Raw genomic sequence first — 23,687 nt, forward strand, 5'->3', positions numbered from 1 at the left:
CAATTTACCTCCAAACTCTTGGCAGCTCTCAGAGAATGTACCCTGCATTCCATCTCTAGAATTATTCAAGAGGCTTTGTCTTTGAAAGCTTCTTAGATTCCCCACCATCACATTAGTATTTGAAACAAAGAGGCCATGGTAAGGAGGGGAGAGCTCAGGAGAGGCATGTTAAGGGAGAGATGCTGAATCAGAAACCTGGAATCACAGAGGAGGAGTTATCAAGGAGGCAGTTTGTTGATCAGGCTGGTGCTTAGAAGGAGAGTCTGGTAAGGAGAGATGACCAGTAGTTGAAGCTGTTAGCACAAAGAAATCTCACCTTGGGTACAACAAAAAAGGGTCCAGGGATGGGGCAGAGACCCTGCCTTAAGGGCTAAGCAGAGAAAAACAGCAAATAAGCAGCACATAGGAGAAAGAGTGATTACTGAAGGTAAGAGTGGAGGAAACTTGGGCACTGAACTTCCTTCTTTCTTGTTCAAGACCAGCAATCTGGAACCTGGTGGGTTAAGGCAGCTCAGTGCAGGTGAAAGGCTGGGACTCTGAATCCTGACTCAACAAAGCATAGAGCTGTGTGTTCTCGGGCACTGAATTTAACCTTCCCAGACTCCAAGTCCTCATCTGCAAAATGAGAGTAGTGCTAGTATTTATTTTATGGGGCTGCTGTCAGGATTACCTGAGGTCATCTTTGGAAGGCCCTTTGAACTACATTTGGTCTAAGGTCTAGGGAATGAATGACATTGCATGTGCTTGCACAGCAGGAGAGGATGTACTCGTCCCAACTATGGGGACCATGTCCTAAATTCAGCCTTTCCTCAACAAGAGTTTCTGACAAGAGTCAAGACAGCCCTCCTTACCTTGTGTTACATGTCCCCTTCCTCTGATTTGATCTCTATTAAAAAAAAATCCTATGATGGGGAGATTCCTTTTAACATCACTCTTTCCTCCACAGCCTCCTTTTGAAGTCATCAAAGTGGGAGTTTGCCCACTTGATTGCAATTAACCCTCACCTAAGAGCACTTTGTACCCTGTTTTTCAGGTAATGACACCTCCTCAACACAGCTACCTTCTGTGAATATAAGCTAGGATTCTCAGGCCCCCTACTTGGGGGTGCCACTAATGTCTGCCCGAAGCTTCTGACCATCCCATCTCTGAAGGAAAGAGTGATATGTGGATACCATTTCACAGTTTAGAAAGCACATCCCCCCAGCAGACTCCCCACTTCATCCTCACAACTGCCCTGTGAGGTAGATACAGCAGATAATAATAACTATACTGGTCCACATTTACCAAGCATTTACAATGTACCGTGCTCTATGTTAAGCATTTTCATGTGTGATCTCATTTAAACTCAACAACATCCTATGAAATAGATTCAATCAGGGTCCCCATTTTACAGAAGAGAAAAACGAAGTGGTTAGAACTTGCCCCAAATCAAAGAGGTAGTAGTAAGTAATGGAGCTAGGATTTGAACCTCAGACTGTCTGACTCCAAAGCCACACTCTTAACCCTCCCTGTAATACGGCCTCGCAAAGCAAGCATATTCTTTCCCAGATGTTATTCTGCTAAATTGAAATTCAGAGAGGTAAAGTGATTTTCCTAGTCTCACAACCAGAAAGTGGCAGAGCTAGGATCCACATTTGGATCCTTTGGCTCTAAGGCCTCTGACACCAGGAAGCTCTACTGGCTGAACTTGATTGACAAAGAACTAGGTCTTGCCTTGCCAGTGCTGCTCAGCCCAGGGCAGTGTCTTTGCAGAAATTCCTTTCTGGTATTAACTGAGAAATTTTATGTTTTTCTGAATCTCAAAAACAATTGGTGGGGCTGGGGTTGTAGCTCAGTGGAAGAGTGCTTGCCTAGCATGTGTGAGGCACTGAGTTTGATTCTCAGCACCACATAAAAATAAAGGTCCATTGACAACTAAAAAATATTTTTTAAAAATTGGTGAAGAAATTGGCAATATGGGGAAAAGCACTATAATTCTCCTGTGAGAATGAATGCTTAACAATACAGAGGAATTTAAAAGCAAGAAAAGGAAGTGTTGACACAGGGAACTTGAAGTTAAAGTACACATTTCTGAAATTTGGGATAAGGACCACATAAGAAAAAAAGTTGTTGCAATTTAATTCATTCTTTTGTAACTGTTGACATATTAAAAATTTATTTATGCCAGGTGCAGTGGCACATGCCTGTAATATAAGGCAGGAGGATGGCAAGTTTGAGTTCAGCCTGGAAAACTTGTTGAGACTCTATCTCAAAATAAAAATTTAGAAAAGGGCTGGGGATGTGGCTCAGTGGTAGAGCACTGGAAAAAACTGTATCTGTGGGTCTATGATTAATAGTGAGTCACACTAACAAATAAGATAACATGTTTACATGCATAGTATATTTTATACAAATTCTGTGAATGATGGTCCAAGAAATAAAATGTTTTGGAAATAAGCCTTATATTGGCAATTTCAACTCACGACTGTGAAGTTCTGTCAATCTAGTTATTTAAACACTTTGCTATTTAAATATTACCCAATAGTGTTTGTTGGCATTTCCAGTTTTTGGCTACCTGCTATGGCCTACAGTTCTTTTCTTTTTTGGTACTAGGGATTGAACTCAGGAGTGCTTAACCACTGAGCCACATCCCCATCCATTTTTTATATTTCATTTAGGGACAGAGCCTCACTAAGTTGCTGAGGCTGGCTTTGAACTTGCAATCTTCCTCAGCCTCCTGAGCCTCTGGGATTACAGGGGTGTGCCACCACACCCAGCCTGGCCTATAGTTCTTTTAAACTGCTACTAAATGTGTTTTTACTTGTTTTAAAAAACATAGAAAGTTAATGAAAAATACAGAATAACAGATTTCAGGAATTCATAAGAATTCCAGTTTTTCATTTCTAAATTTGGAAGATTAATATCTTTGGGAATTTGGAAATCTTAATTAACAAAACTTTGTTATTTGAGCTTCCCAAGCAACACAGTGGGATAGCAGATGGTGCCCAGAGGCCCTCTTCCTTCACCTCCAGGAAGCATCCACACAGGAACTGGTCTGAGTGGGGACCAGCTTCCTTCACCAACATCACTCTAGAGAGGTCTGAAAAGAGGTCACTCTAGGGAACTATGGGTTGAGCCTGAAGCACTGGTCTTAAGCACCAAAATTCTATGTCATCTCAAATTTCATTTCAATCATTGGTACAAACGTTCACTTTCCTCCCAGGGAGCCTGAACACTTTAGTATGAAAAGTGTTCTGTATAACTTATCACTGAGAAAAATGAATGCTCCATAAATGGATGCCTTGTCAAACTCACAGCCTTAATTCCACCGTGTCCAGCACAAGAAGTGGCATATTAGCACCGACTGTGGAGTCAGACAGGCAGACCTGGGTCCGAATGCTGGTTCTGCCACATACTGGATGTGTGACTTTGGGCAAGTCCCTTAACTTCTTGGAGACTTAGTTTCTCTGTCTGTAAAATGCTGATAATATCAATGACACAAAGATGTTGTGAGGATTAAATGAGATAATTCCCATAAATCACATCGCCTGGCACAGAGTAAGCTCTGGATAAATGGGAGATGCTATTGTTTCCTAGTGTGATAGGCCCAATAATAAAGTCAGGAAGCAAGAGGTTGGGGAAAGCCCTGGACCACTCATTTGCCATGGGTTTCTCCAGGTGGGATTTTCCAGGTAGGGTGGGTTGGCTCAGGGCTGCCCCAGAAGTCTCCATCAGTCCCTCCATATGGGTCCTGCAGCAGGAAGCGGGGTGCCTGGGCTGGAAGGCCTCTGGACCATGTGGGTTCCTAGGTTGGCTGGCAAGATTGGCACCCTGGTGTAAGTTCCAGCAGCTCAGAGGCCAGGCACCCATAGACTCTCGGGGCTGCAGGCATGGTATCACAGACCCCGTGCATGGGTGGCCGTCGGAGACCTTTGTCAGCAGCGTGTGGTGGGGCAGGCAGCTCAAGGACAGTCTTTGGTGCCTCCAGCACCCCTCTTGGTGGTGAAGCCCCTCGCCAGTGTGGTCCCTGTGGCACTGCACAGTCGGACTCAGCCTGTCTCCGGGAGTCAAGGTTGCAGTCACGTTGCAAGCACACTCAGGCCATTTGGCCAAGGGCCGCGCTGGTGTGAGGAGGCTGGCAAGGCCGCCTGGTGTCCAACTTCCTGTGTGCTGGAGGCACTGCTGGGCCTCTCAGGGAGGTGTCCTCAGGCGCTTGGTGTGGTCCGAGTTCTGCCCTAATCTCTTCCCACACATTGAGGCTCAGGTGGGGAGCAGGATGGGTTCTGTGACCTTAGGTTCTGGGCAAAGGTAGACACACTTGCCCTTGATGTTCCTGCAGTGGATGTTGAGCTGGGAAGCTCTTTCTGCCCTCAGGGCATGGGTAGGTGGCTGGATCTTGGGGTGGCCAAGGGACCCCTAAGGGCCTCACCTTGCCTGGTGAGCAGGCTCACCTCCCCTTCCCTTGGGGGATCGTCCTGGGTGCCCTAGGGGCCTTGCTTCCTCCCCCAGGAGCTCTGGTATCTGGCCCAGTGGAACTAGGCCGGGCATTTGTCCGGAGGCCCCTCCTAGGCAGGAGCCTTCTGAGGGGCTCTGTCTTCAGGCCTTTCTCGTGGAGGGCTCTCCTTGTCATTCTGACTCCTGAATCCTGCAGGGAGAGAAGAAAATCTGGGTAGTATTTCCTCTTCTCCTCCCCCGACCCAATGCTAGCAATACCCTGCCTTGGGAGTCCTAAAGGAGATGACTTGGTGGACATCTCTTGGCAATGACTAAGTTCTGTATTTCTGACAGCAGACAAGAGATTGATGGTAGAACCTTGTGGGAATCTGTAAGGGCTCACTTGCTGAAAATAGTGCTGGGTTTGAATTCCAACAACAACACTTTCTTGCAGTGTAATCCTGGTCTAACTACGTAATTTTGTGCAGTCTCTGTTCAGTTGTTAGTTGGACAATGATAACAGCAACCTCAAAGGATTCTGTCAGTGTGGATGGTGAATCCATGGACCATCAGGAAGGCAATGCCCAGCAGTGATAGGTTAAATTGGAAAGAGGAATACAAATTTTACCTTAAGGAAAACTTTTTCTAACAAAGTATTGGTTCTATACTTTACCCTCTACTAATAATGTCTAATCAGGGGTCCTTGGAGGATAACTGATTTAATTCCTTGAGACAAGGAATAAAAATGGGTCTACAGTATCCTTTTGAGACCAGAAAGCAAGGATATTTTCAAGGACATTAGGGGTAGTGATATGAAGACAAATGATAATTAAATGGATTGTCACTGTCCAAGCTATTACAATTTGGGTACCCTAAAATATTTATTCATTAATATGCTTAAGTAAAATATCTGGGAAAAGCTGTGAATCTATAAGTCATTCAAAAGTAGAAAGCTATGATAAAGACTTTCAAAAGGTAGTTGTACCATGAAAAGTGATAACATGTATCATTTTGATAATAGTTATAAGTAGAAGAATGTTAATAAATGGATATTTTGTTTCTATATTTTCTCTATAAGGAATAAATATTAACTAGTATCTTTCTGTGCAAGGAGGAAAGAATAGAACCAGAAAACTGTGAGTCTGGTAACATCAAGAAAATAAAACCCTTGGGCTGGGATGGATATATATATATATATATATATATATATATATATATATATATATATATATGGTCTGGGGATGTAGCTCAGTGGTAGAGTGCCTCTGGATAGATACATAAAATGTGGTATTAACCCAAGTATTAAAAAAAAAAAGAAAGAAAGAAAAGAAAAGAAAAAATTAAAGGTGCCCCATAGGTGGTACACACCATCAAAAACAGCAAAGGACCTGAATAGACATTTGTCCCAAGAAGATAAACAATGGCCAACAAGCACATGAAAAGATATTTGACATATTACTCATTAGGGAAATGAAAATCAAAACTACAATGATAGGGCTAGGGATGTGGCTCAAGCGGTAGCGCGCTCGCCTGGCGTGCGTGCGGCCCAGGTTCAATCCTCAGCACCACATACCAACAAAGATGTTGTGTCCGCCAAATACTGAAAAATAAATATTAAAAAATTCTCCCTCTCTCTCACTGTCTCACTCACTCACTCTCTCTTTAAAAAAAAAAAAAAAAAAAAGAAACCACAATGATACTCCTGATGCCCATCAGGATAAAAGTGTTGGAGAGGATATGAAAAAATTTAAACCCTTATGCACTGTGAATAGAAATATGAAATGGAGCGTACATTATGGAAAATAGTATGGCAGATTCTCAGAAAGATCCAGCAATACCAGCTGATTCATATATATATATATATATATATATATATATGAATGAATTGAAAGTAAAGTCTCAGAGACATACTTAAACACCCATATTCACAGCAGCATTATTTACAATAATCAAGGGATGAAACCTAACCCAGATGACTACTGACAGATAAATGGATAAATAAAATGTGGTATTTAGATACCATGGAATATTAATCAGTCTTGAAAAGGAAGAAAGTTTTGACCCATGCTACAACATGAATGAAACTAGAGGATATTATATCAAGTAAAATAATCAAGTACAAAAGGACAAAGACTGTGTTGACTCCACTTGTATAAGATACCTAGAATAGTCCAATTCATAGAGACAGAAAGTGAAAAGAGGGTTGCCGGGGCCTGTGGGGAGGGGAGAATGGGGGGTATTATTTACAGTGTACAATTTCAGTTTGGCCAGATGAGAAGAGTTCTAGAGATGGATGGTGCTGGTGACTCACAACAACATGAATCTACTTAATACTACTGACTATACACTGAAAAAAAATGGTTAAAGTGATAATTTATGTTATGCATGTTTTACCACAACTTTAAAAAGATCTCCAAATTCTAAAGCCAGGCTTGAGTTTCTGTCTAGGGATATGGCAGAAAATGGTATGTATGAAACCTCAGTGACCCTACCAATTATAAATAATATTGGCATACATAGGTTTTAATCATGCCAAAAATCAGGCATGATTATGATAGGACATGGCTCAGATCATGTAAAACTTGAATATATCAACAACCCTGGGGAATACACCAAAGTTCAGAAATAATATATATATAAAATCAGTCAAATATGTGACTCTTACTGGATTCTAATTCAAACAAACTGAAAAAAATTAGTAAATATTTATGGGACAATTTGAAAATTTGAGGCTGGGCATGGTATGACACACCTGTAATCCCAGCAACTGGGGAGGCTGAGGCAGGAGGATTATAAACTTGAAGCCGGTCTCAGCAATTTAGTGAGATCATCACAAAAAAAATAAAATAAAATAAAAAGGGCTGGGGATGTGCAAAGTGGTTAAGCTCACCTGGTTCAATCCACAGTACCCCAATCTTTTTTTTTGAATAATCAGGATATTTGGAAAAAACAATTAAATATATATATATATATATATATTTGTAGTGGGGTGTTGAACCCAGGGGTGCTTACCACTCAGTCATATCCCTAGTCCTTTTTTTTTTTCCTTTTTGAAACAGGGTCTTGCTAAGTTGCTTAGGGCCTTAATAAATTGATGAGGCTGAGATTATAGCCATGTGCCACATAATGTCCAACTTCCAGGGCATATTTTATTATAATACTTATCATACATTTTTAGTTGTGATAATGGTGATTTAAAATCCTTATCCTTAACCAGGTGTAGTGATGCACACCTATCATTCCAGTGACTTGGGGCATCACAGGTTTGAAGCCAGCCTCGGCAACTTAGTGATGCCCTAAGTAACTTAGTGAGACCCTATCTCAAATTTAAAATAAATTAAAAAAATAGGGCTGGAAATGTAGTTCAGTGGTAAAGTACCCCTGGGTTCACTCCCCAGTACTCAAAAACAAACAACAACAACACCTTATCATTAGAGAACATAGGATTTTATCTATGATATCTGGGATTTGCTTCAAAATAATAAAGGGACAGAGTTAGTGAGCATGAGCTGATGATTGGTAAAGTTGACTGGTAGTTTCATATACTATGAAATTTATTTGTATATGTTTGAAATTTCCATAACAAAACTTTTTTTTTTTTTTCCAGTACTGGGGATTAAACCCAGGGGCACTCTACCACTGAACTACATCCCCAGCCTTTCTGGATTTTTATTTTGAGACAGGGTCTTGCTAGGTTTCCCAGGCTGCCATCGAACTTGTGATCCTCCTGCCTCAGCCTCCTGAGTAGCTGGGACTACAGGGTTACACTATGCCTAGGTTAATGGTTTTTTTTAAAGCATACAAAAGGAAAACAAACAGATAAGGAAAGTTAAAAGTGCCACGTGGTAACAAGAAAAATTTTACCATAAAAAGGTGCTAGTGTTAACTATGAGCAGCTTGGATTTGAACCTGAGACCCACTCAACCTAACAACAGGTCTCTGCTCAGAACCTGCAATCTCAGCTTATTCTGGGATAGTTTCCTTATTCTTTTAGGTCTAGTAGGATCACAAAAACTCTAGGAAGATACACAAATAATAACTGGTAGAATTACTGAAATCCTAGAGAGGCTCCAGGAAGGTGTTGGAAGAATAAGCAAAAAAAAATTTTTTAAACTTTCTTTTTTGAGAGAGAGAGAGAGAGAGAGAGAGAGAGAGAGAGAGAGAGAGAGAGAGAATTTTTTAATATTTTTATTTTTTAGTTAGCGGTGGACACAACATCTTTGTTTATATGTGGTGCTGAGGATTGAACCCGGGCTGCATGCATGCCAGGTGAGCGCGCTACCGCTTGAGCCACATCCCAGCCCAGAATAAGCAAAAATTAAATCCAGTTTTTAGAAATTTTATAACCACTTTTGATGGCAGGTTTTAAAAAATTCTGTGTGTGTGTGTGTGTGTGTGTGTGTGTGTATCTGTCTGGTGCTGGGAATTGAACCCAAGGCTTCACATTTGCTAGGCAGATGCTCTACCACTGAGCTATAGCCCCAGCCCAAGAATTTTTTTTTTAATATTTATTTACTTTTTAGTTTTTGGCGGACCCAACATCTTTGTTTGTATGTGGTGCTGAGGATCGAACCCAGGCCGCAAGCATGCCAGGCGAGCACACTACCGCTTGAGCCACATCCCCAGCCCCAACAAGAAATTCTTTTTTTTTTTTTTTTTTAAGTTTTTTGGCTGTAGTTGGACACAATACCTTTATTTTACTTATTTTGTGCGGTGCTGAGAATCGAACCCAGTGCCTTCCATGTGCTAGGCAAGCACTCTGCTGCTGAGCCACAACCCCAACAGCCCAAGAAATTCTATAAGCATTGTATTTGTGTATGCTTAAAGCAAATGAAGTAGCTAAAAGAAGTAGCCATCTTGAATTTGTATTTGCAGTTTAAATTATTTAATTAGTTAAATTTGTATCAAAGCCTAAATCTCCTGTGAACAGAAGGCTTTAATTTTTTCCTTTTTGTTAAATAGAGACTAATAAATTGACCAATTTAAATTGAGTACAGAAGGTACTTTCTTTCCAGTCCAGAAGTCTCTGGAATATGATTGTTAGATTTTTGTGAGGACTTCAAATAAGTAGAGGTTATAAAGCACTTGGCAGAGGGCCAACAATGTAGATGCTCTCAAGTCCAGTAACAACGAGTTAATTTACTGGAAAGGGAGAGGTTGACAGCAGAAGTTGACATCAGAGGTGCAGAGCCTAGAGAGGAGAGCTTGGTGGCATGCTGTCTGCTGGTTGATCAGAAAGGCACTCAGTCACCCGGCACCAGCCAGGTGCCAGGCACTGGAGATGTGTTAGTGAGCAGGGTCCTACCATTTTTCCCTCTAAGTCCCATTGTCTGTCTGCTTTTACCCACAAACAGCTCCCTATCACACTTTTCCCTTCAGGCCATTCCCATGGATAGAACTAGGACATGCCAGGACTCTTCCCTTTTCTAGGTTGGGACATTGGCTTCACCACAGAATAGCCCTGGCTTCTATTCAGGGGAAGAGAGCAAAGGTCTCAATTCAGGACGCTAATCTCCACACAAGTGGTTAGGAGCACCAACTTTGGATTGGCTGGTAGAGGTTTCAATCTGACTCAGCTTTTTATTATCCATGACCTTTGATAAGTAATATAATATCACTGAGCCTCACTTTTTTTATCTATGTAGTAGAGATAATATTCACCCAAAAAGGATTCCTATGAGGAGGATATTATGTATATATGGGTGTTCATGTGTGTGTATTCAGTGCATAGTTATAGATCATATATATCTCTGATCTGTATCTATACATGGGATGTAGCTCAGTGATACAGCACTTGCCTAGCATGTGTGAGACCCTGGGTCCCATCCCTAGTACCACAAAACAAAAACAAAAACAATATATATATATACTTATACATTTATAATAGATATAGACAGTAAGTAACATTAGTGGCTGCTTTTATTACCTTAATGTTGTGGTTATTTCAGAGTTTGCCTCTTGCAGATCTTGAATATTTGTGTATAACAAAATACTGGATTAGACCAATGACAATTTTGAGGGGATACCAGGGATTGACCCCAGAGGTGCTTTACTACTGAGCTACATCCCTAGCCCTTTTTATTTTTTATTCTGAGTCAGGGTCTCACCAAGTTACTTAGGGCCTTGCTAAAATGCTGGAGCTGGCCTTGAACTTTCAATCCTCCTACCTCAGCCTCCTGAGTCACTGGAATTACAGGTGTGCACCACTGCGCCCGGCCAGTTGATGGTGATTTCATTTCACATGTCCCCTGCATTATCAACAGATAAAAAAGAAATCAATGAAAAATGTCATAAAGAAAGATTCTTGGGGCTGGTGTGGTGGCACACGTCCATATCCTAGCTGCTAGGGTGAGGCAGAGGATCACAAGTTCAACAGGGCAACTTCATGAGACCCTGACTCAAAACCAAAAATAAAAGGGGCTGAAGATGTAGCTTAGAGGTAAGGCAACCGGGGTTCAATCCCTTGAAACACCCCCCCCACACACACACACACACAGGCCAGGTATGGTGGTGACACCTATAATCCCAGCAATTTGGGAGGCTAAGGCAGTGTATCATAAATTCAAGGTCAGCCTCAACAAATAAGGGTTCAATCTCCACTACAAAAAAAAAAAAAAAAAAAAGATTCTGGGGGATAAATGTCTCTATAGACAATAGCCAAGGTGGGTAAGTGGTTGGAATACAGAAATTTTATCTAAGACCACAGGATCTAACAGGGATCAAGGCAATTGCTCATAATTGTGAGAGTCATACACGACAACTCCTGGAGATGCTATTCAATTTTGGGTAAACGTAGTTTTGTATAGTTATTACAAAAGTTTTCTGTAGATTGTTTTAAGAAAAGGGCACCTTTTCCCAACTCACACAAAGTTGCTAAGAATTTATAAACCAACTGAGGAGCTGACTGTAATTGTCCAGACAACAGAAACTGAACCATAATTTCTTTCTTTTGTGCTGGTATCTAAGAAACCTGTGGCCTAAAGAGCCTGATTTTTCTCAAGGTCTGGGGCAAAGACAGAGATTCCTTGGGGTGGTAGGCAGAATTCTGAACATGGCTCCCCAAGATTCCTGTTCCTGGTTATTCAAACAAACACTAATCTAGATACTGCTGTGAAAGGATTTTACAGATGTCAGGTTCCAAGCAGTCGATGTTAAAATACAGAGATTAAGACCCCACGGGGGGAGGGGGGGCAAATTTTTGTTTGTTTTTGATGCTAGGGATTGAATCCAGGGCCTTGTGCATACTAAAGCATACACTCTACCACTGAGCTACACTCCTAGCAGAGTTTTCCCCAGCTGGAAGCAGAAGAGGAAGTCAGAAATTTGAAGAGCAAGGGGCATTGCTGGCTCCACACAGGGAGCTGTGATGAGGAATGCCACCTAGCTGACAGCTAGCAGGGAAGCAGCAAACACTGTCCTACCTGCAAAGAACAGAATTTGGCCAACAATCTAAATGAGCTCAGAAGTGGATTCTTCCCTGGGAACTCTACATATGAGCCAACACTTTGATTTTGGCTTTATGAGATGCTGAGCTGAGCACCTAGACAGGCCCATGCTGTCTGACCTGTGGAACTGTGAAATAATAAATATATGTCGTTTTATACCACTTGCCTCTGTTGGAGAACCTAATATCCTGTTCTAACTGCCTGGAGTCAATAAAATCAGGAATAAAGAAAAGTTAACCACCCATCTGAAGTACTCAGAAACCAGAAGAGAGGAGAGCAATCTAGTCCCAGAATAAAATGGCTCCGAGTGAGATAAAACTGCTTGAGAAGAACTGTTTCAAAAACAGGTTACAAGAACTCAAACATCCTTGTGAACAATCTTCCAGTCCTGTTCCTTTCAAATCCCTGTCTAGCCAAACTATCAGCAACTGTCCTCAGATTAGTAGAGACCTGAGCTTCTGCCTGTTTCTCAGGCCAGTTAGAGTGAACAAATGCCCTGTTCTAGGCTCTGTCCAGTAAGGATTTCACATCCTCATTTTCCTTCAGTTTCACCCAAGTGGGGCTGTGGTACTACAGCTGTCACTGTAGGTTTTAACAGTAGATCATGTACACTGATCTGTAAATAGGCTCTAGTTTGTTCTACCTGGGACAGCTGGTCATAAGAAACACCCAGGAGGTCATAGGCATTAACTGAGGTCAAGAAGACAATGCAATAGGAGTTGATGTTGAAGATATCTGAGTCTCCTGCTCCTATAAATGGCTCATACCTTCTGGACCTTTCCTATCCAGGTCACCTATATACCATTTCCACTTGCTGATAGATTGCTGCTGAACACAACCAACCTTATGGCTGGATCGGTCAGATGATACTCCACTTGTGAGGAGAAGCTCAACTCACATGGTCACCTGATGTCTCTGGTTAGACCCCATCAATGCCCAGTAGCAGAGTTTCTCAAAAATAGAATAGTTGTCTGCAAAAACGTCTTAGGTTTACTAAAAATCCTGGGAATCTGTGATTTTAATCTCCTGTTGGTGCAGGCTAGAGGTCCCACATAGCATCTCTGTTTGCCATGGACACTTTTAGGATCACTGGCATCTGCTGCAGAGCCTTGGTTACTACTCAAAACTGGCAACCGTTTAGGTGACTCTATTGATGATGTAGTCTTTTGTCTCTGACATTCAAATAGTTTCTTTAAGGTAGGAACAGGTTGTATGAGGTACAACTTGTCTTTCACTTTGAAGGAGATATCTTTACATACTGTAAATCACTGAGTCAGCAGAAACTCCACTAAGGTATGGGCCCTGAATCTTTTTTAAAAATATTTTTATAACTTTATAACATTTATTTATTTTTATGTCATGCTGAGGATCGAACCTGGAGCCTCACACATGCTAGGCAAGCACTCTACCACTGAGCCACAACCCCATCCCTGGGTCCTGGATCTTTAATGAGGTTTACCTCCCACTTTCTAGTTTGCATATGTCTTACTAAGGCATTTAAAGTACTTATTACTTCCTGCTCATCAGATCCAATAATGTCAAGATAGACCATTGTGATGTGTTGTAGAATGTCAAGATGATTGAAATCTTTGTGGATTATTTTATGAGAGAGCAAATTTGACAGAGCCTTGAGGCAACCTGAAGATTCATGGTGGCTTCACCAGTTAAAAGCAAAACTGCTTCTGGCAGGTGTTGTATTTGGAATGGAGATAAACAGGTTGATGGTTACACACCTGAATCATATTGATTTGCCCCAAGAAAGACCTATAACTGTGACAGCAGATGCAATTGGAATCATGACCTGATAAAGTTTACGAAGTGCCTCATTGTTCTCTAAAATCCATCTGACTTCTGCACAGAACGTACTTGTGAGTAGAATGGTAGTGACAAGAATCACTACCTCGGCTTCTTTCCATTCTTTGAGGGTGCCATTAATCCCTGCACTTTCCCCAGGGATGTTACTTCACTGGTCTTTGCAGGGAAGGAAAGGGTCCAGAGGTAGCCCTTCCTAACATATTGGCTCTCAGTGTGTGGGCCTATATCAGTTTTCAATGTATTACTTCTCAATTCTAAGTTCATCTTCCAGTATTGGCTTTGAGATAATGGGCTCCACTAGTTACATGTTTCATATAGCACTGTTAAATTTTGTCAGTAGAGGGCGCTGGAGGGACACTGCAAAAAGATGGGATGCTCTTCAAGGTTCTGGTCCTGATGAGCTTTCATTTATCTTGCCGTAGTTTTGCTGGGGCAGTATGTGAGCACATCTCAGTGGTCCTCTGCCCTAGATGCATGTCCAGAGTGAGAAGCTCTTGGGTAGCTTGCAACGACCTTGCCACACCCCCTCTCCTAATGGTGTATGTCATAACCCCCAGGCTATATGCTGCCTTTGTGTGACTTCTGACACCTGGATAGTCTTTGCACATCCACCACCCATCTTGACCTTCATGTGGCTTTTTCTAGTTCTGAACACTGGCACATCAATCTTCCTCCAGCACTTGACTTCTGTAGCAATCTGTTTTTTTCCAGCACTGGAATATCTGTATTGGTACAGCTTTTTCCAGTACTGGGCTCTTACTGAGGATACATGCTTTAGTGCTTGATTCCTGTATTAGCATGTTTTTCTAGAGTGCTCAATTCCTTCCAACATTATTCTTAAAGATACACAAGCATATTGGTAAAGGTCTCTCTAACACTGAGCTCCTGCAGAGTACACTTGCTGTAGTACTTGGTTCTAGCAGTTCTCAGTGGTCAACAGCTTCACTGACACGGCAGAGTGCAGATTTCTAGGAGGTCCCATTGGTAAGACATACCAATGACTTCTCTGCCATGCCTTTGCGGAAGAGGACTCTTCCTTAACACTCTCAGCCCTAAGGACAGTAGCTGATCTTTATATCTGCTACCTCTGTATTCTTTAAAATTATCTTTAGCTCTCATTAGCCAATTCCCCATTGTTCCAATCCCCTACCAATAATTCTTAGTAATTAACTATTCTAATGTTAAAATTTTTCATTGTGGCTCTATCTCCCGTTTGGACCCTGACTGATAAAATAATTGGTATTGGGAATAGTCCAAGGAGATAGTTGCAAAAAGATAGGATTTGGGGATTGATCTGGTAACGCCCTTGGGCTTGAGCACAATTTGAAGCTCTTGTCAATGGGAAATGGGATGCCAGTAACCATGGTGTGCAGCGGAACCAGTTAATCCAGGTTACAGCTTCTTGTGTGCAACTGTAGCATGTACCTTAGGAATCCAAATTATTGCTACCCTTGACTGCTAAGGCAGGTTCTCTTAATACATTTGGGTGATTACAGAGAGAAAAACAAAAGGTCAGGTCTATTAACTTTCAGTTCAAGTCACAATCTAAAACCAGAATGCTTTTACACAGTCTGTTACTATTTTTGTGTGTGTGTGTGTGTGTGTGGTGCTGGGGATTGAACTCAGGGCCTTGTGCATGGGAGTACAAGCACACTACTAACTGAGCTATATCCCCAGCCTCTAAAACAGTCTGTTACTTGTGTAGACTTTTGATATTGTTAAAAGTCAAGCACAACATTTAATTGCGTGATTTGCTGAATTACAGTGACAGTGGAATTCAGTCTCCACAAATTTGTCATGGAAAAACTAAGAAACTGCTTGGGTATGTTATACACACCTAAAATCCTAGTGGCTCAGGAGGCTGAGGCAGGAAGATCACAAGTTCAAAGCCAGCCTAAGCAACTTAGGCCCTAGGCAACTTAGAGTGACCCTATCTCACAATAAAAAGGGGGCGGGGGTTGTGGCTCAGTGGTTAAGTGTTCCTGGATTTGATCCTGGTAGCAAAAAAAAAAAAAAAACAAAATCAAACGAACAAAAAACTAAGGTATTGATCAGGAAATAACAGAAATTTGGAATGGTGCAGGACCCAGAGGAAGCAGACAATACTTAACTCTTAAGACATTCAGTCTTCCTTGTGAGTCGAAGTAACCTGCCTTCCAGTTTTAGGAAACTATTTGTTTTGTTTTGTTTTTGCTTGTTTGTGTGTTCGTTTTGGTACCAGGGGTTGAACCCAAAGACATTTTTCCACTGAGTTACATTTCCAGTCCTTTTTTTATTTTTTTATTTTGAGACAGATTCTCCCCAAAGTTGCTGAGACCAGTCTGGACTTGTGATTCTCTTGCCTCATCCTCTAGAATGGCTCAGGATTACAGGTATGAGCCGCCACACCTGACAGTTTCTTCTATTTGAAAGCCCTGTGATTTCCTCACCTGGGCAAATGCCTTGAAAGTGGACAGTCATTTCTCTCAAAACCCACCCAAACCACCATTTTGCTAGTGTGCCTTTAACTGGAGTCAAATCTCAGCATGTTCTAGCCGGGAAGGTATACATTATATGATCCAAGAGGAAACAATTTACATACCACAGGAATTGCAAGATATTAATATGGTGGAGAAACATGGGGAGTATGGAAAAAAATGGATTCTAAGGGTGTTAAACCAGTGAGGATAGAATGTGACACTCAGTAGGGCTGAATTCACTGATGTAGGTATGTTTATTTGCAGATTTAATGTGTTAGCTTGTGTGTTTCAAGTTAGCCCTAAGAGGTATTATTTGGTTGTTGACTGAGATTTGGACTTAATGGTGGGCTACAATTAGTGGATTGAGATGCTAAAATTTTCCTGGCATCACACAGAAAGGGAAATTAAAAGGATCCATATGATAGAGGGATTTATCATGTGAAATCTTTCCACTATACTCTGTGAGAGGACCTAGAAGACACTCCTTTTGTTAAGGCATTAAAGAGAATACTTCCATCTTTGCAAAGCTCTTTGCTATATTTTATAGTACAGGCAAGACTCCTTGAGCTGGGCAGAGTGGTACAAGTCTGTAGTCCCAGTGACTGGGGAGGCTGAGGCAGGAGGATCACAAGTTCAAGGTCAACTATGGCAATTTAGAGAGACCCTGAATCAAAATTTAAAAAATGTAAAAAAAAAAAAAAAAAGAACTGGGGATATAGCTCAGTGATAAAGTTCCATGGGCTCAATTTTCAGTACTGGAGAGAGAGCAGGGGAGGGGAAAGGAGAGAGACAGAAGAGATCCTGATCTCAGTGAGTAAGTCTCAGTGGTTATGGAGAGGATCCCAACAAGATGGATATATCAACTGTAAGGGCAGCAGAGACCACCAGGCAATCTTATTTCTTAGCTTGAGGTGGTCTTGGTAACTAATTGATCACAGTGTCCCTAGATATGAAATAGATGGAATGAACTCCAATATTGCTTGATCTATATCCTTGCTGATCTTCTACCCACTATTCAAAAGTCTAGTATTGAAGTCTTCAGCTATTATTGTAGCATTGCCTCTCTCTACCTTTAGTTTTTTTTGTTTTTGTTTTTTGGTGGTTACCTGGAATTGAACTCAGGGGCACTCAACCACTGAGCCACATCCCCAGGCCTATTTTGTATTTTATTTAGAGACAGGGTCTCACTGAGTTACTTAGCACCTTGTGGTTGCTGAGGCTGGCTTTAAACTTGATATCCTCCTACCACAGCCTCCTGAGCTGCTGGGATTACAGCCATGCACCCTCATGCTTGGCTAGTTATGTCAGTTTTTGTTTTATGTTGATTTGGGGGCTTGCTCATTAGTGCATATATGTTTATAATTATGTATTCCTGACATAATTGACTCTGTTATCATTATAAAATGTCCCGTCTTGGGGCTGGGTATGTGGTTCAAGTGGTAGCGGGTTCACCTAGCATGAGTGAGGCACTGGGTTCGATTCTCAACCCCACATAAAAATAAAATAAAGATATTGTATCCACCTAAAACTAAAAAATAAATATTAAAAAAAATAAATAAAATGTCCTGTCTTGAGAAAAAATTTTGGTCTTAAATTCTGCTTTGTGTGATATTAGTGTATAGTCATTCCATATCTCCTTATGGTGACTTTTACATGGCATATATTGGCTTCTTGTTTCATCCTTTTACTTACAATCTGTTTGTCCTATTTATATTCTAGAGTATATAAGTGAATCTTTTTTTAAAAAAACTATTCTGCTTTTGTTTTTAGTGATGGGACTCAAACCCAGGTCTCACTATGTTAGGCAAGTGCTCTCTACCACTGAGTCACACCCCCATCTCCTTTTATTCTCCCTGCCCTTTATGGTACTAGGGATTGAACCCAGGGGCACTCCATCACTGAGCTATATCCCAGCCCATTTAATTTTTTTTCTTTTCTTTTTTTTTTTGAAACTGGGGATCCAACTCAGGGCTATGCAAATGTGAGGCAGACGCTTTGCCACCAAGCTACATCCCAGCCCCTCGTTTTAATTTTTTTATTCTGATACAAGGTCTTGCTAAATAGCTGAGGCTGGCCTTGAACTTGCAATCCTCCTGCCTTACCCTCCCAAGTTGCTAGAATTACAGGTGTACACCATGTTGCTCATGGAACCTTCTATCTTTTGACTGGAGTGTTCTTTACATTAACCTAATTAAAATCACTAAATAACCTAATTACTAATAAGATGTGATTTACATTTGTCATTGTGCTATTCAATATGTGTTCTACTTTTTGTTCCTATATTCTTCCATTATTGCTTTCTGTATTACATATTTTCTAGCATTTTTTTTAGAGAGAGAGAGAGAATTTTTTAAATATTTATTTATTTTTTTTAGTTCTTGGCAGACACAACATTTTTGTTTGTATGTGGTGCTAAGGATCAACCGCGGCCGCACGCATGCCAGGCGAGCGCGCTACCGCTTGAGACACATCCCCAGCCCTAGCATTTTGTTTTAATACCCTTGTTGTTTCTTTCCCTTTATTCTTTTGAATTCTTTTCTTTTCATTTTTGTGGTAGCAGGGGTTAAATCCAGGGCCTCTATCACTGAGCTACATACCCAGCCCTTTTAGTTTTTTATTTTGACTACAGGGTCTCACCAAGTTACCTTGGCTGGCCTTGAAATTGTCTCAGCCTCCCAAATTGCTGGGATTACAAGTGTGCACCACCATGCCCAGCTGAATTACTTTCTTAATGATCCCCCGAGGATTATAGTTAACTTGAAGCAATCTAGGTCACATTTAAACCAACTTCATTTCAATAATACATAAAAACTTTGCTTTTATAAAACTCTGTTCCCTCTTTCTAATACAAGGTAATATAAGTCCATAAACAGATATTTTTTTACAATTACAAATGGTTCTCTACTTATGATGGTTTGACTTGTGATTTTTTTTACTTTAAAATGTTGCAGAGGTGATATGCACTGAGTAAAAACTATTTAGAATTTAGTCTTTTCCCAGGCTAACACTATGTGGTATGATACTCTCTTATGATGTGGTATAGCTCCCTGTTGGCCACTCAGTCACAGATGTGACTGTGTCTCTAATATATGATGTTTAGTAAACTAAATGTATTAAAGGCATTTCTCCAGCTGAGGATGTAGCTCATTGGTGCAGCACTTGCCTAGCATGGGCAAGGCCCTGAGTTTTATCCCCAGCCCTGAAAAAAAAAAAAAAAAAATTTTTTTAAAGGAGGCTAGGGCTGTAGCTCAGCGCAAGAGTTCTTTCCTAGCACACATGAGGCACTGGGTTCAATCCTCAGCACCACATAAAAATAAATAAAATAAAGGCATTCTGTTCATCTACAACTACAAAATAAAAAAAAATAATAAACTTAAAGGTATTTGTGACTCAAGCTATTTTCAATTTATAATAGATTTCACGGAACATAGCCCTATCCCCATCAAAAGTTGAAGAGCATCTGTATTGCTTTCCACAGTTGTCTTTGTGTGTGTGGTGTGTGTTTGTGTGTGTGTGTGTGTGTGTGTGTGTGTGTGTGTGTGTGGTGCTGGAAATGGAACTTGGCCTTCTGCATATTAGGCAAGTGCTCTGCCACTGAGCCATAACCCCAGCCCACTGCAATTATCTTTTTTTTTTTTAAATTTTGAAACAGTTCTTGCTAAGTTGCTTAGGGCCTCACTAGGTTGCTGAGGCTGGCTTTGGACTTTTGATCCTCCTGCATCAGTCTCCTGAGCCCCTGGATTACAGATGTGCACCACCACACCTAGCTGCAGTTGTCATTTTAAAATCTTTAAAAGAGGGGCTGGGGTTGTGTTAGAGCACTTGCTTAGCATGTGAGAGGCATGGGGTTTGATTCTCAGCATCAGATATGAAATAAAATAAATAAAATAATGGTCCATCAACAACTAATATATATATAAAATGCCTCAACCAATAAGTCTCCTAGTCTTTTCTAAATGTGTGTGTGGGTGTGTTGGGTCATGTTTTCAACACTTAAGCAGGTAATTTACGAGACTGCTCTAGCCTTCACATACTGCTTGCACAGAAACTTAAGGTTAGGTAGAGATGAGAGTTTAGGGTCTTTCTAGGTCTTTCCTGGCATGTTCACAGCCCTATACACACTGGTAACTTTCTAACAATTCCCAGGAACGTGTATATATATATATAATATATATATATATAATGTTTTCAAAACTCTCTATAGATAGTTCATACTCCAGTCCCTCCACCCCACTTTTTTTTGTCAATCTCTTATTACCCTCCACTGGTACGTGATATCACCTCAGGCAGTTGTATGTTACAATTACCACTGAGTGTTCTCAACCAATGCCCCAGGGATATGGCTATAGGCAAGGGAAAGTTCAGAGTCAGGTCAAATAGTGGCATGTCACAGGGGATGGAGCTCTTATAGGGCTTCAAACATGCTCTGCCTGCTCCAGTGGCTGCCAGGCTATTGGTTCTCACAGGTCCTTAGCTATGAGGCTCTTATTGTGGACCTAGGGAGAGGGAATAGGGCAAGTTAAAATACCACAAAGCTCATTCTTCCTAGGAAGACACAGATGTTTTTCTTGAATAACTAAGGTTTGCATCATGGCTAGCCTTTGGTTCATTTCCAGATTCTAAAAAAGCTGATTTTGCTCCAGGGTTCACATTGAGACACTGATCATTGTCTCCAGGGTTGACAGTGCTTTTATGAAGAAGTAGATTATTGGAATCCTATTCCACCATTCTGCAAATGCTTCTCTCCTGCTTGATCTATACAGTGAAGAAAGCCTAGACTTGGTAACCAAAGTCCTGGCTTGGGTTGCCACAGTGGAGTCACAGCCTCTCAGTAGTTTTGAGATCCATGTTGTCAATGACCCAAGGCCCTGATTGAAGACACAGTGAAGTCCCCTTGAGGAAGGATCCTGTACCACTGCTGCAAGTGCTCCTCATAAATCCTCCTCCAAACCTTCCCCAAAGGGACCAATGGCCATTTACTAGGGTGCCTATGCTCTGGGGGGAAAAGGAAATATCTAGACCTTTTAGGGATTAGTAGACATTGGCTCTAAGTTTATGCTTATTTCTGGGGACCCAAAATACCATTGTGTTCCACCAATCAAAATAGGGGATTATGGTGGTCAGGTGATAGATGGTCTGAACTCTAGATCAACCTAATGGGCCTGGCTGGTCCACAGACTCATCCTGTCGTTACTTCTTCAATGCCAGAATTTTTACTTAAACTTGACATACTTGGTAGTTGGCAAAGTCACTAATGAGACACACGAACATACTGGAAAAGATTATATGACATGTCAGAAATACAAAGAGAAAGAAATTATGCCATTAAATGCAAAGTTGAAAGATCAATTCAGAAGACCTGACATGCAAATAACAGGATTCCCTAAAGGAAAGTAAAATAACAGATGGAGACGGACATTTGAATGTGAAGAGTCAAAGGACTCCCGTGAATAAAGATAAGCATCCAGACACATCCCAATGAGATTTCTGAATTCCAAATACTAAAAAAAGACCCCACCAATTTCAGACAGAAAGACCAGGATACTGAAAAAGTAACAAGAACTGGACATTAAGACCAGACATCTGGGGCTCACTTTGACAGCACATGTACTAAAACTGGAATGATCCAGAAAAGATTAGCATGGCCCTGCACAAAGATGATACACAAATTCCTGAATCAGTCCATGTTTTTATCACAATGAATCCCACTTTTATGTATAATTATAATACATTAATTTAAAAAGTTAATAAATAGAAGGAAGATCATAGAGTAGAGGAAGAGGACCAGGAGGAGAGAGAAGGAAAAGAAGGGGAAATAGGGGCTGGGGTTGTGGTAGCGCTCTGGCCTGCCATTCACGAGGCACTGGGTTCGATCCTCAGTACCACATAAAAATAAAATAAAAAGATATTGTGTGTTGGGCTGGGGATGTAGCTCAGGCGGTAGCGTGCTCGCCTGGCATGCATGCGGCCCAGGTTCGATCCTCAGCACCACATACAAACAAAGATGTTGTGTCCGCCGAAAACTAAAAAATAAATATTAAAATTCTCTCTCTCTCTTTAAAAAAAAAAGATATTGTGTCCACCTAAAACTAAAAAAATAAATATATAAAAAAGAAGGGGAAATACCAGAGAGTGAAATGGAGCAAATTATGTTATGTGCATATATAAATATGCATATAATACATGAACCTCACTATCACAAACACCACTGTTATGTATAACTATATTGCCCTATAAAAGCATTTTTTAAAAGGGGAAATGTGTGGGGCTGGGACTGGGGCTCAGTGGTAGAGCGCTCACCTAGCATGCATGAGGCACTGGGTTCAATTCCCAGCACCACAGAAAAATGAAATAAAGATATTGTGTTCACCTACAACTAAAAAATAAATTAAAAAAAAAAAAGGGGGGAAAGTGTTACTCATTAGGTAGCAGAAAGTATGAAAGAATTTCATGAAGCCAGGTGCGGTGGTACACACCTATAATCCCAGTGGCTCAGGAGGCTGAGACAGGAGGATAGCAAGTTCAAAGCCAACCTCAGCAACCATGAGGTGCTAAGCAACTCAGTGAGACTCTGTCTCTAAATAAAATACAAAATAGGGCTGGGGATGAGGCTCAGTGGTTGAGTGCCCCTGAGTTCACTCCCCAGTGTGTGTTTGTGTGTGTGTGTGTGTGTGTGTGTATGTATATAATTTCATGAGATGTATATTTAAAAATAAAAGGTAAAAGTTTATTTCCAAATGTTTATTTATAATACAATCTCTAATTTATATGTACAAGTTCCAAGACTCAGTAGAAATGAGGTGGGTCCAGATGTGGAGGTGGGTAATGTTGGGAGTAGCTTATTGTAATGACAGACAGATAATGAGTCCTATATTGGTTCCTCAGACTTTCAGTCTGCTTGCCTCAACCTCCCAAATAGTTGGAATTACAGGTATACATTGCCATGCCTGGCTCACATCTCACTTTTTAAACAACTCTGCAGTTTTTTCACTGGCCATAGCTTTATGAGATGACAGTCATGGAGAGAAACTAAGTAGAAAGAGCACTGATCTCAGAAGATAGAGGACCAGAGTTGTAGTTTCATCTTTGTCCTATCTTTCTGTGTGACTTTGAGCCTATTGCTTTCCTTCTCTGAGCCTATAACCTTAATTATTTTAATTGTAACTATAAATTGCACAAAACATTCAGCTAGGTACTATGCATGGGGCATAATACTCCCATAATCTTAAGTTCTTTTTACATTAAATTATTACATGTACAAATTTATTTCTTTCTGTCCAACTTTTAGGTAACTGTAAGAATTTCAGATCCAGTACATACACATCTCCAATCATTTATTGTCATCATCTAGGCACCTGGAGCAGTAAAATTAAAAAGGCAGCAAACATCCCACAAAATATTCCTCTTAGAGAGCAAGTTACCTGTGTCAAAATAAGTCATTGGAAGAATAAATCTTCCATTTCAAGAGAAAAGTAAAGGAACACAGAATACCTATCAATAGAGTAGATAGTTTAAAATGCTTTAAGGGCTGGGGATGTGGCTCAGCGGTAGCGCG

The 23,687-nt window shown here is 40.9% G+C and overlaps 1 protein-coding gene and 1 non-coding gene across 2 annotated transcripts in view; one reads left to right on the plus strand and one right to left on the minus strand.

Annotated features, from left to right (window-relative positions):
* Positions 1 to 4,426: 4,426 nt before the first annotated feature.
* Positions 4,427 to 23,687, minus strand: part of Bcl7c (BAF chromatin remodeling complex subunit BCL7C) — a 38,396-nt gene continuing 19,135 nt past the window's right edge. Inside the window, exon 6 of the mRNA XM_026400428.2 lies at positions 4,427 to 4,624. Within this exon, the coding sequence (XP_026256213.1) occupies positions 4,427 to 4,624 (198 nt within the window). The remainder of the gene's footprint in view (positions 4,625 to 23,687) is intronic.
* On the plus strand, positions 21,719 to 21,824 carry LOC113190930 (U6 spliceosomal RNA). Its single transcript, XR_003301841.1, has one exon. It is a non-coding gene; the product is annotated as a U6 spliceosomal RNA (small nuclear RNA).

Source organism: Urocitellus parryii, chromosome 9 (assembly GCF_045843805.1).
Source record: "Urocitellus parryii isolate mUroPar1 chromosome 9, mUroPar1.hap1, whole genome shotgun sequence".
Taxonomy (NCBI): domain Eukaryota; kingdom Metazoa; phylum Chordata; class Mammalia; order Rodentia; family Sciuridae; genus Urocitellus; species Urocitellus parryii.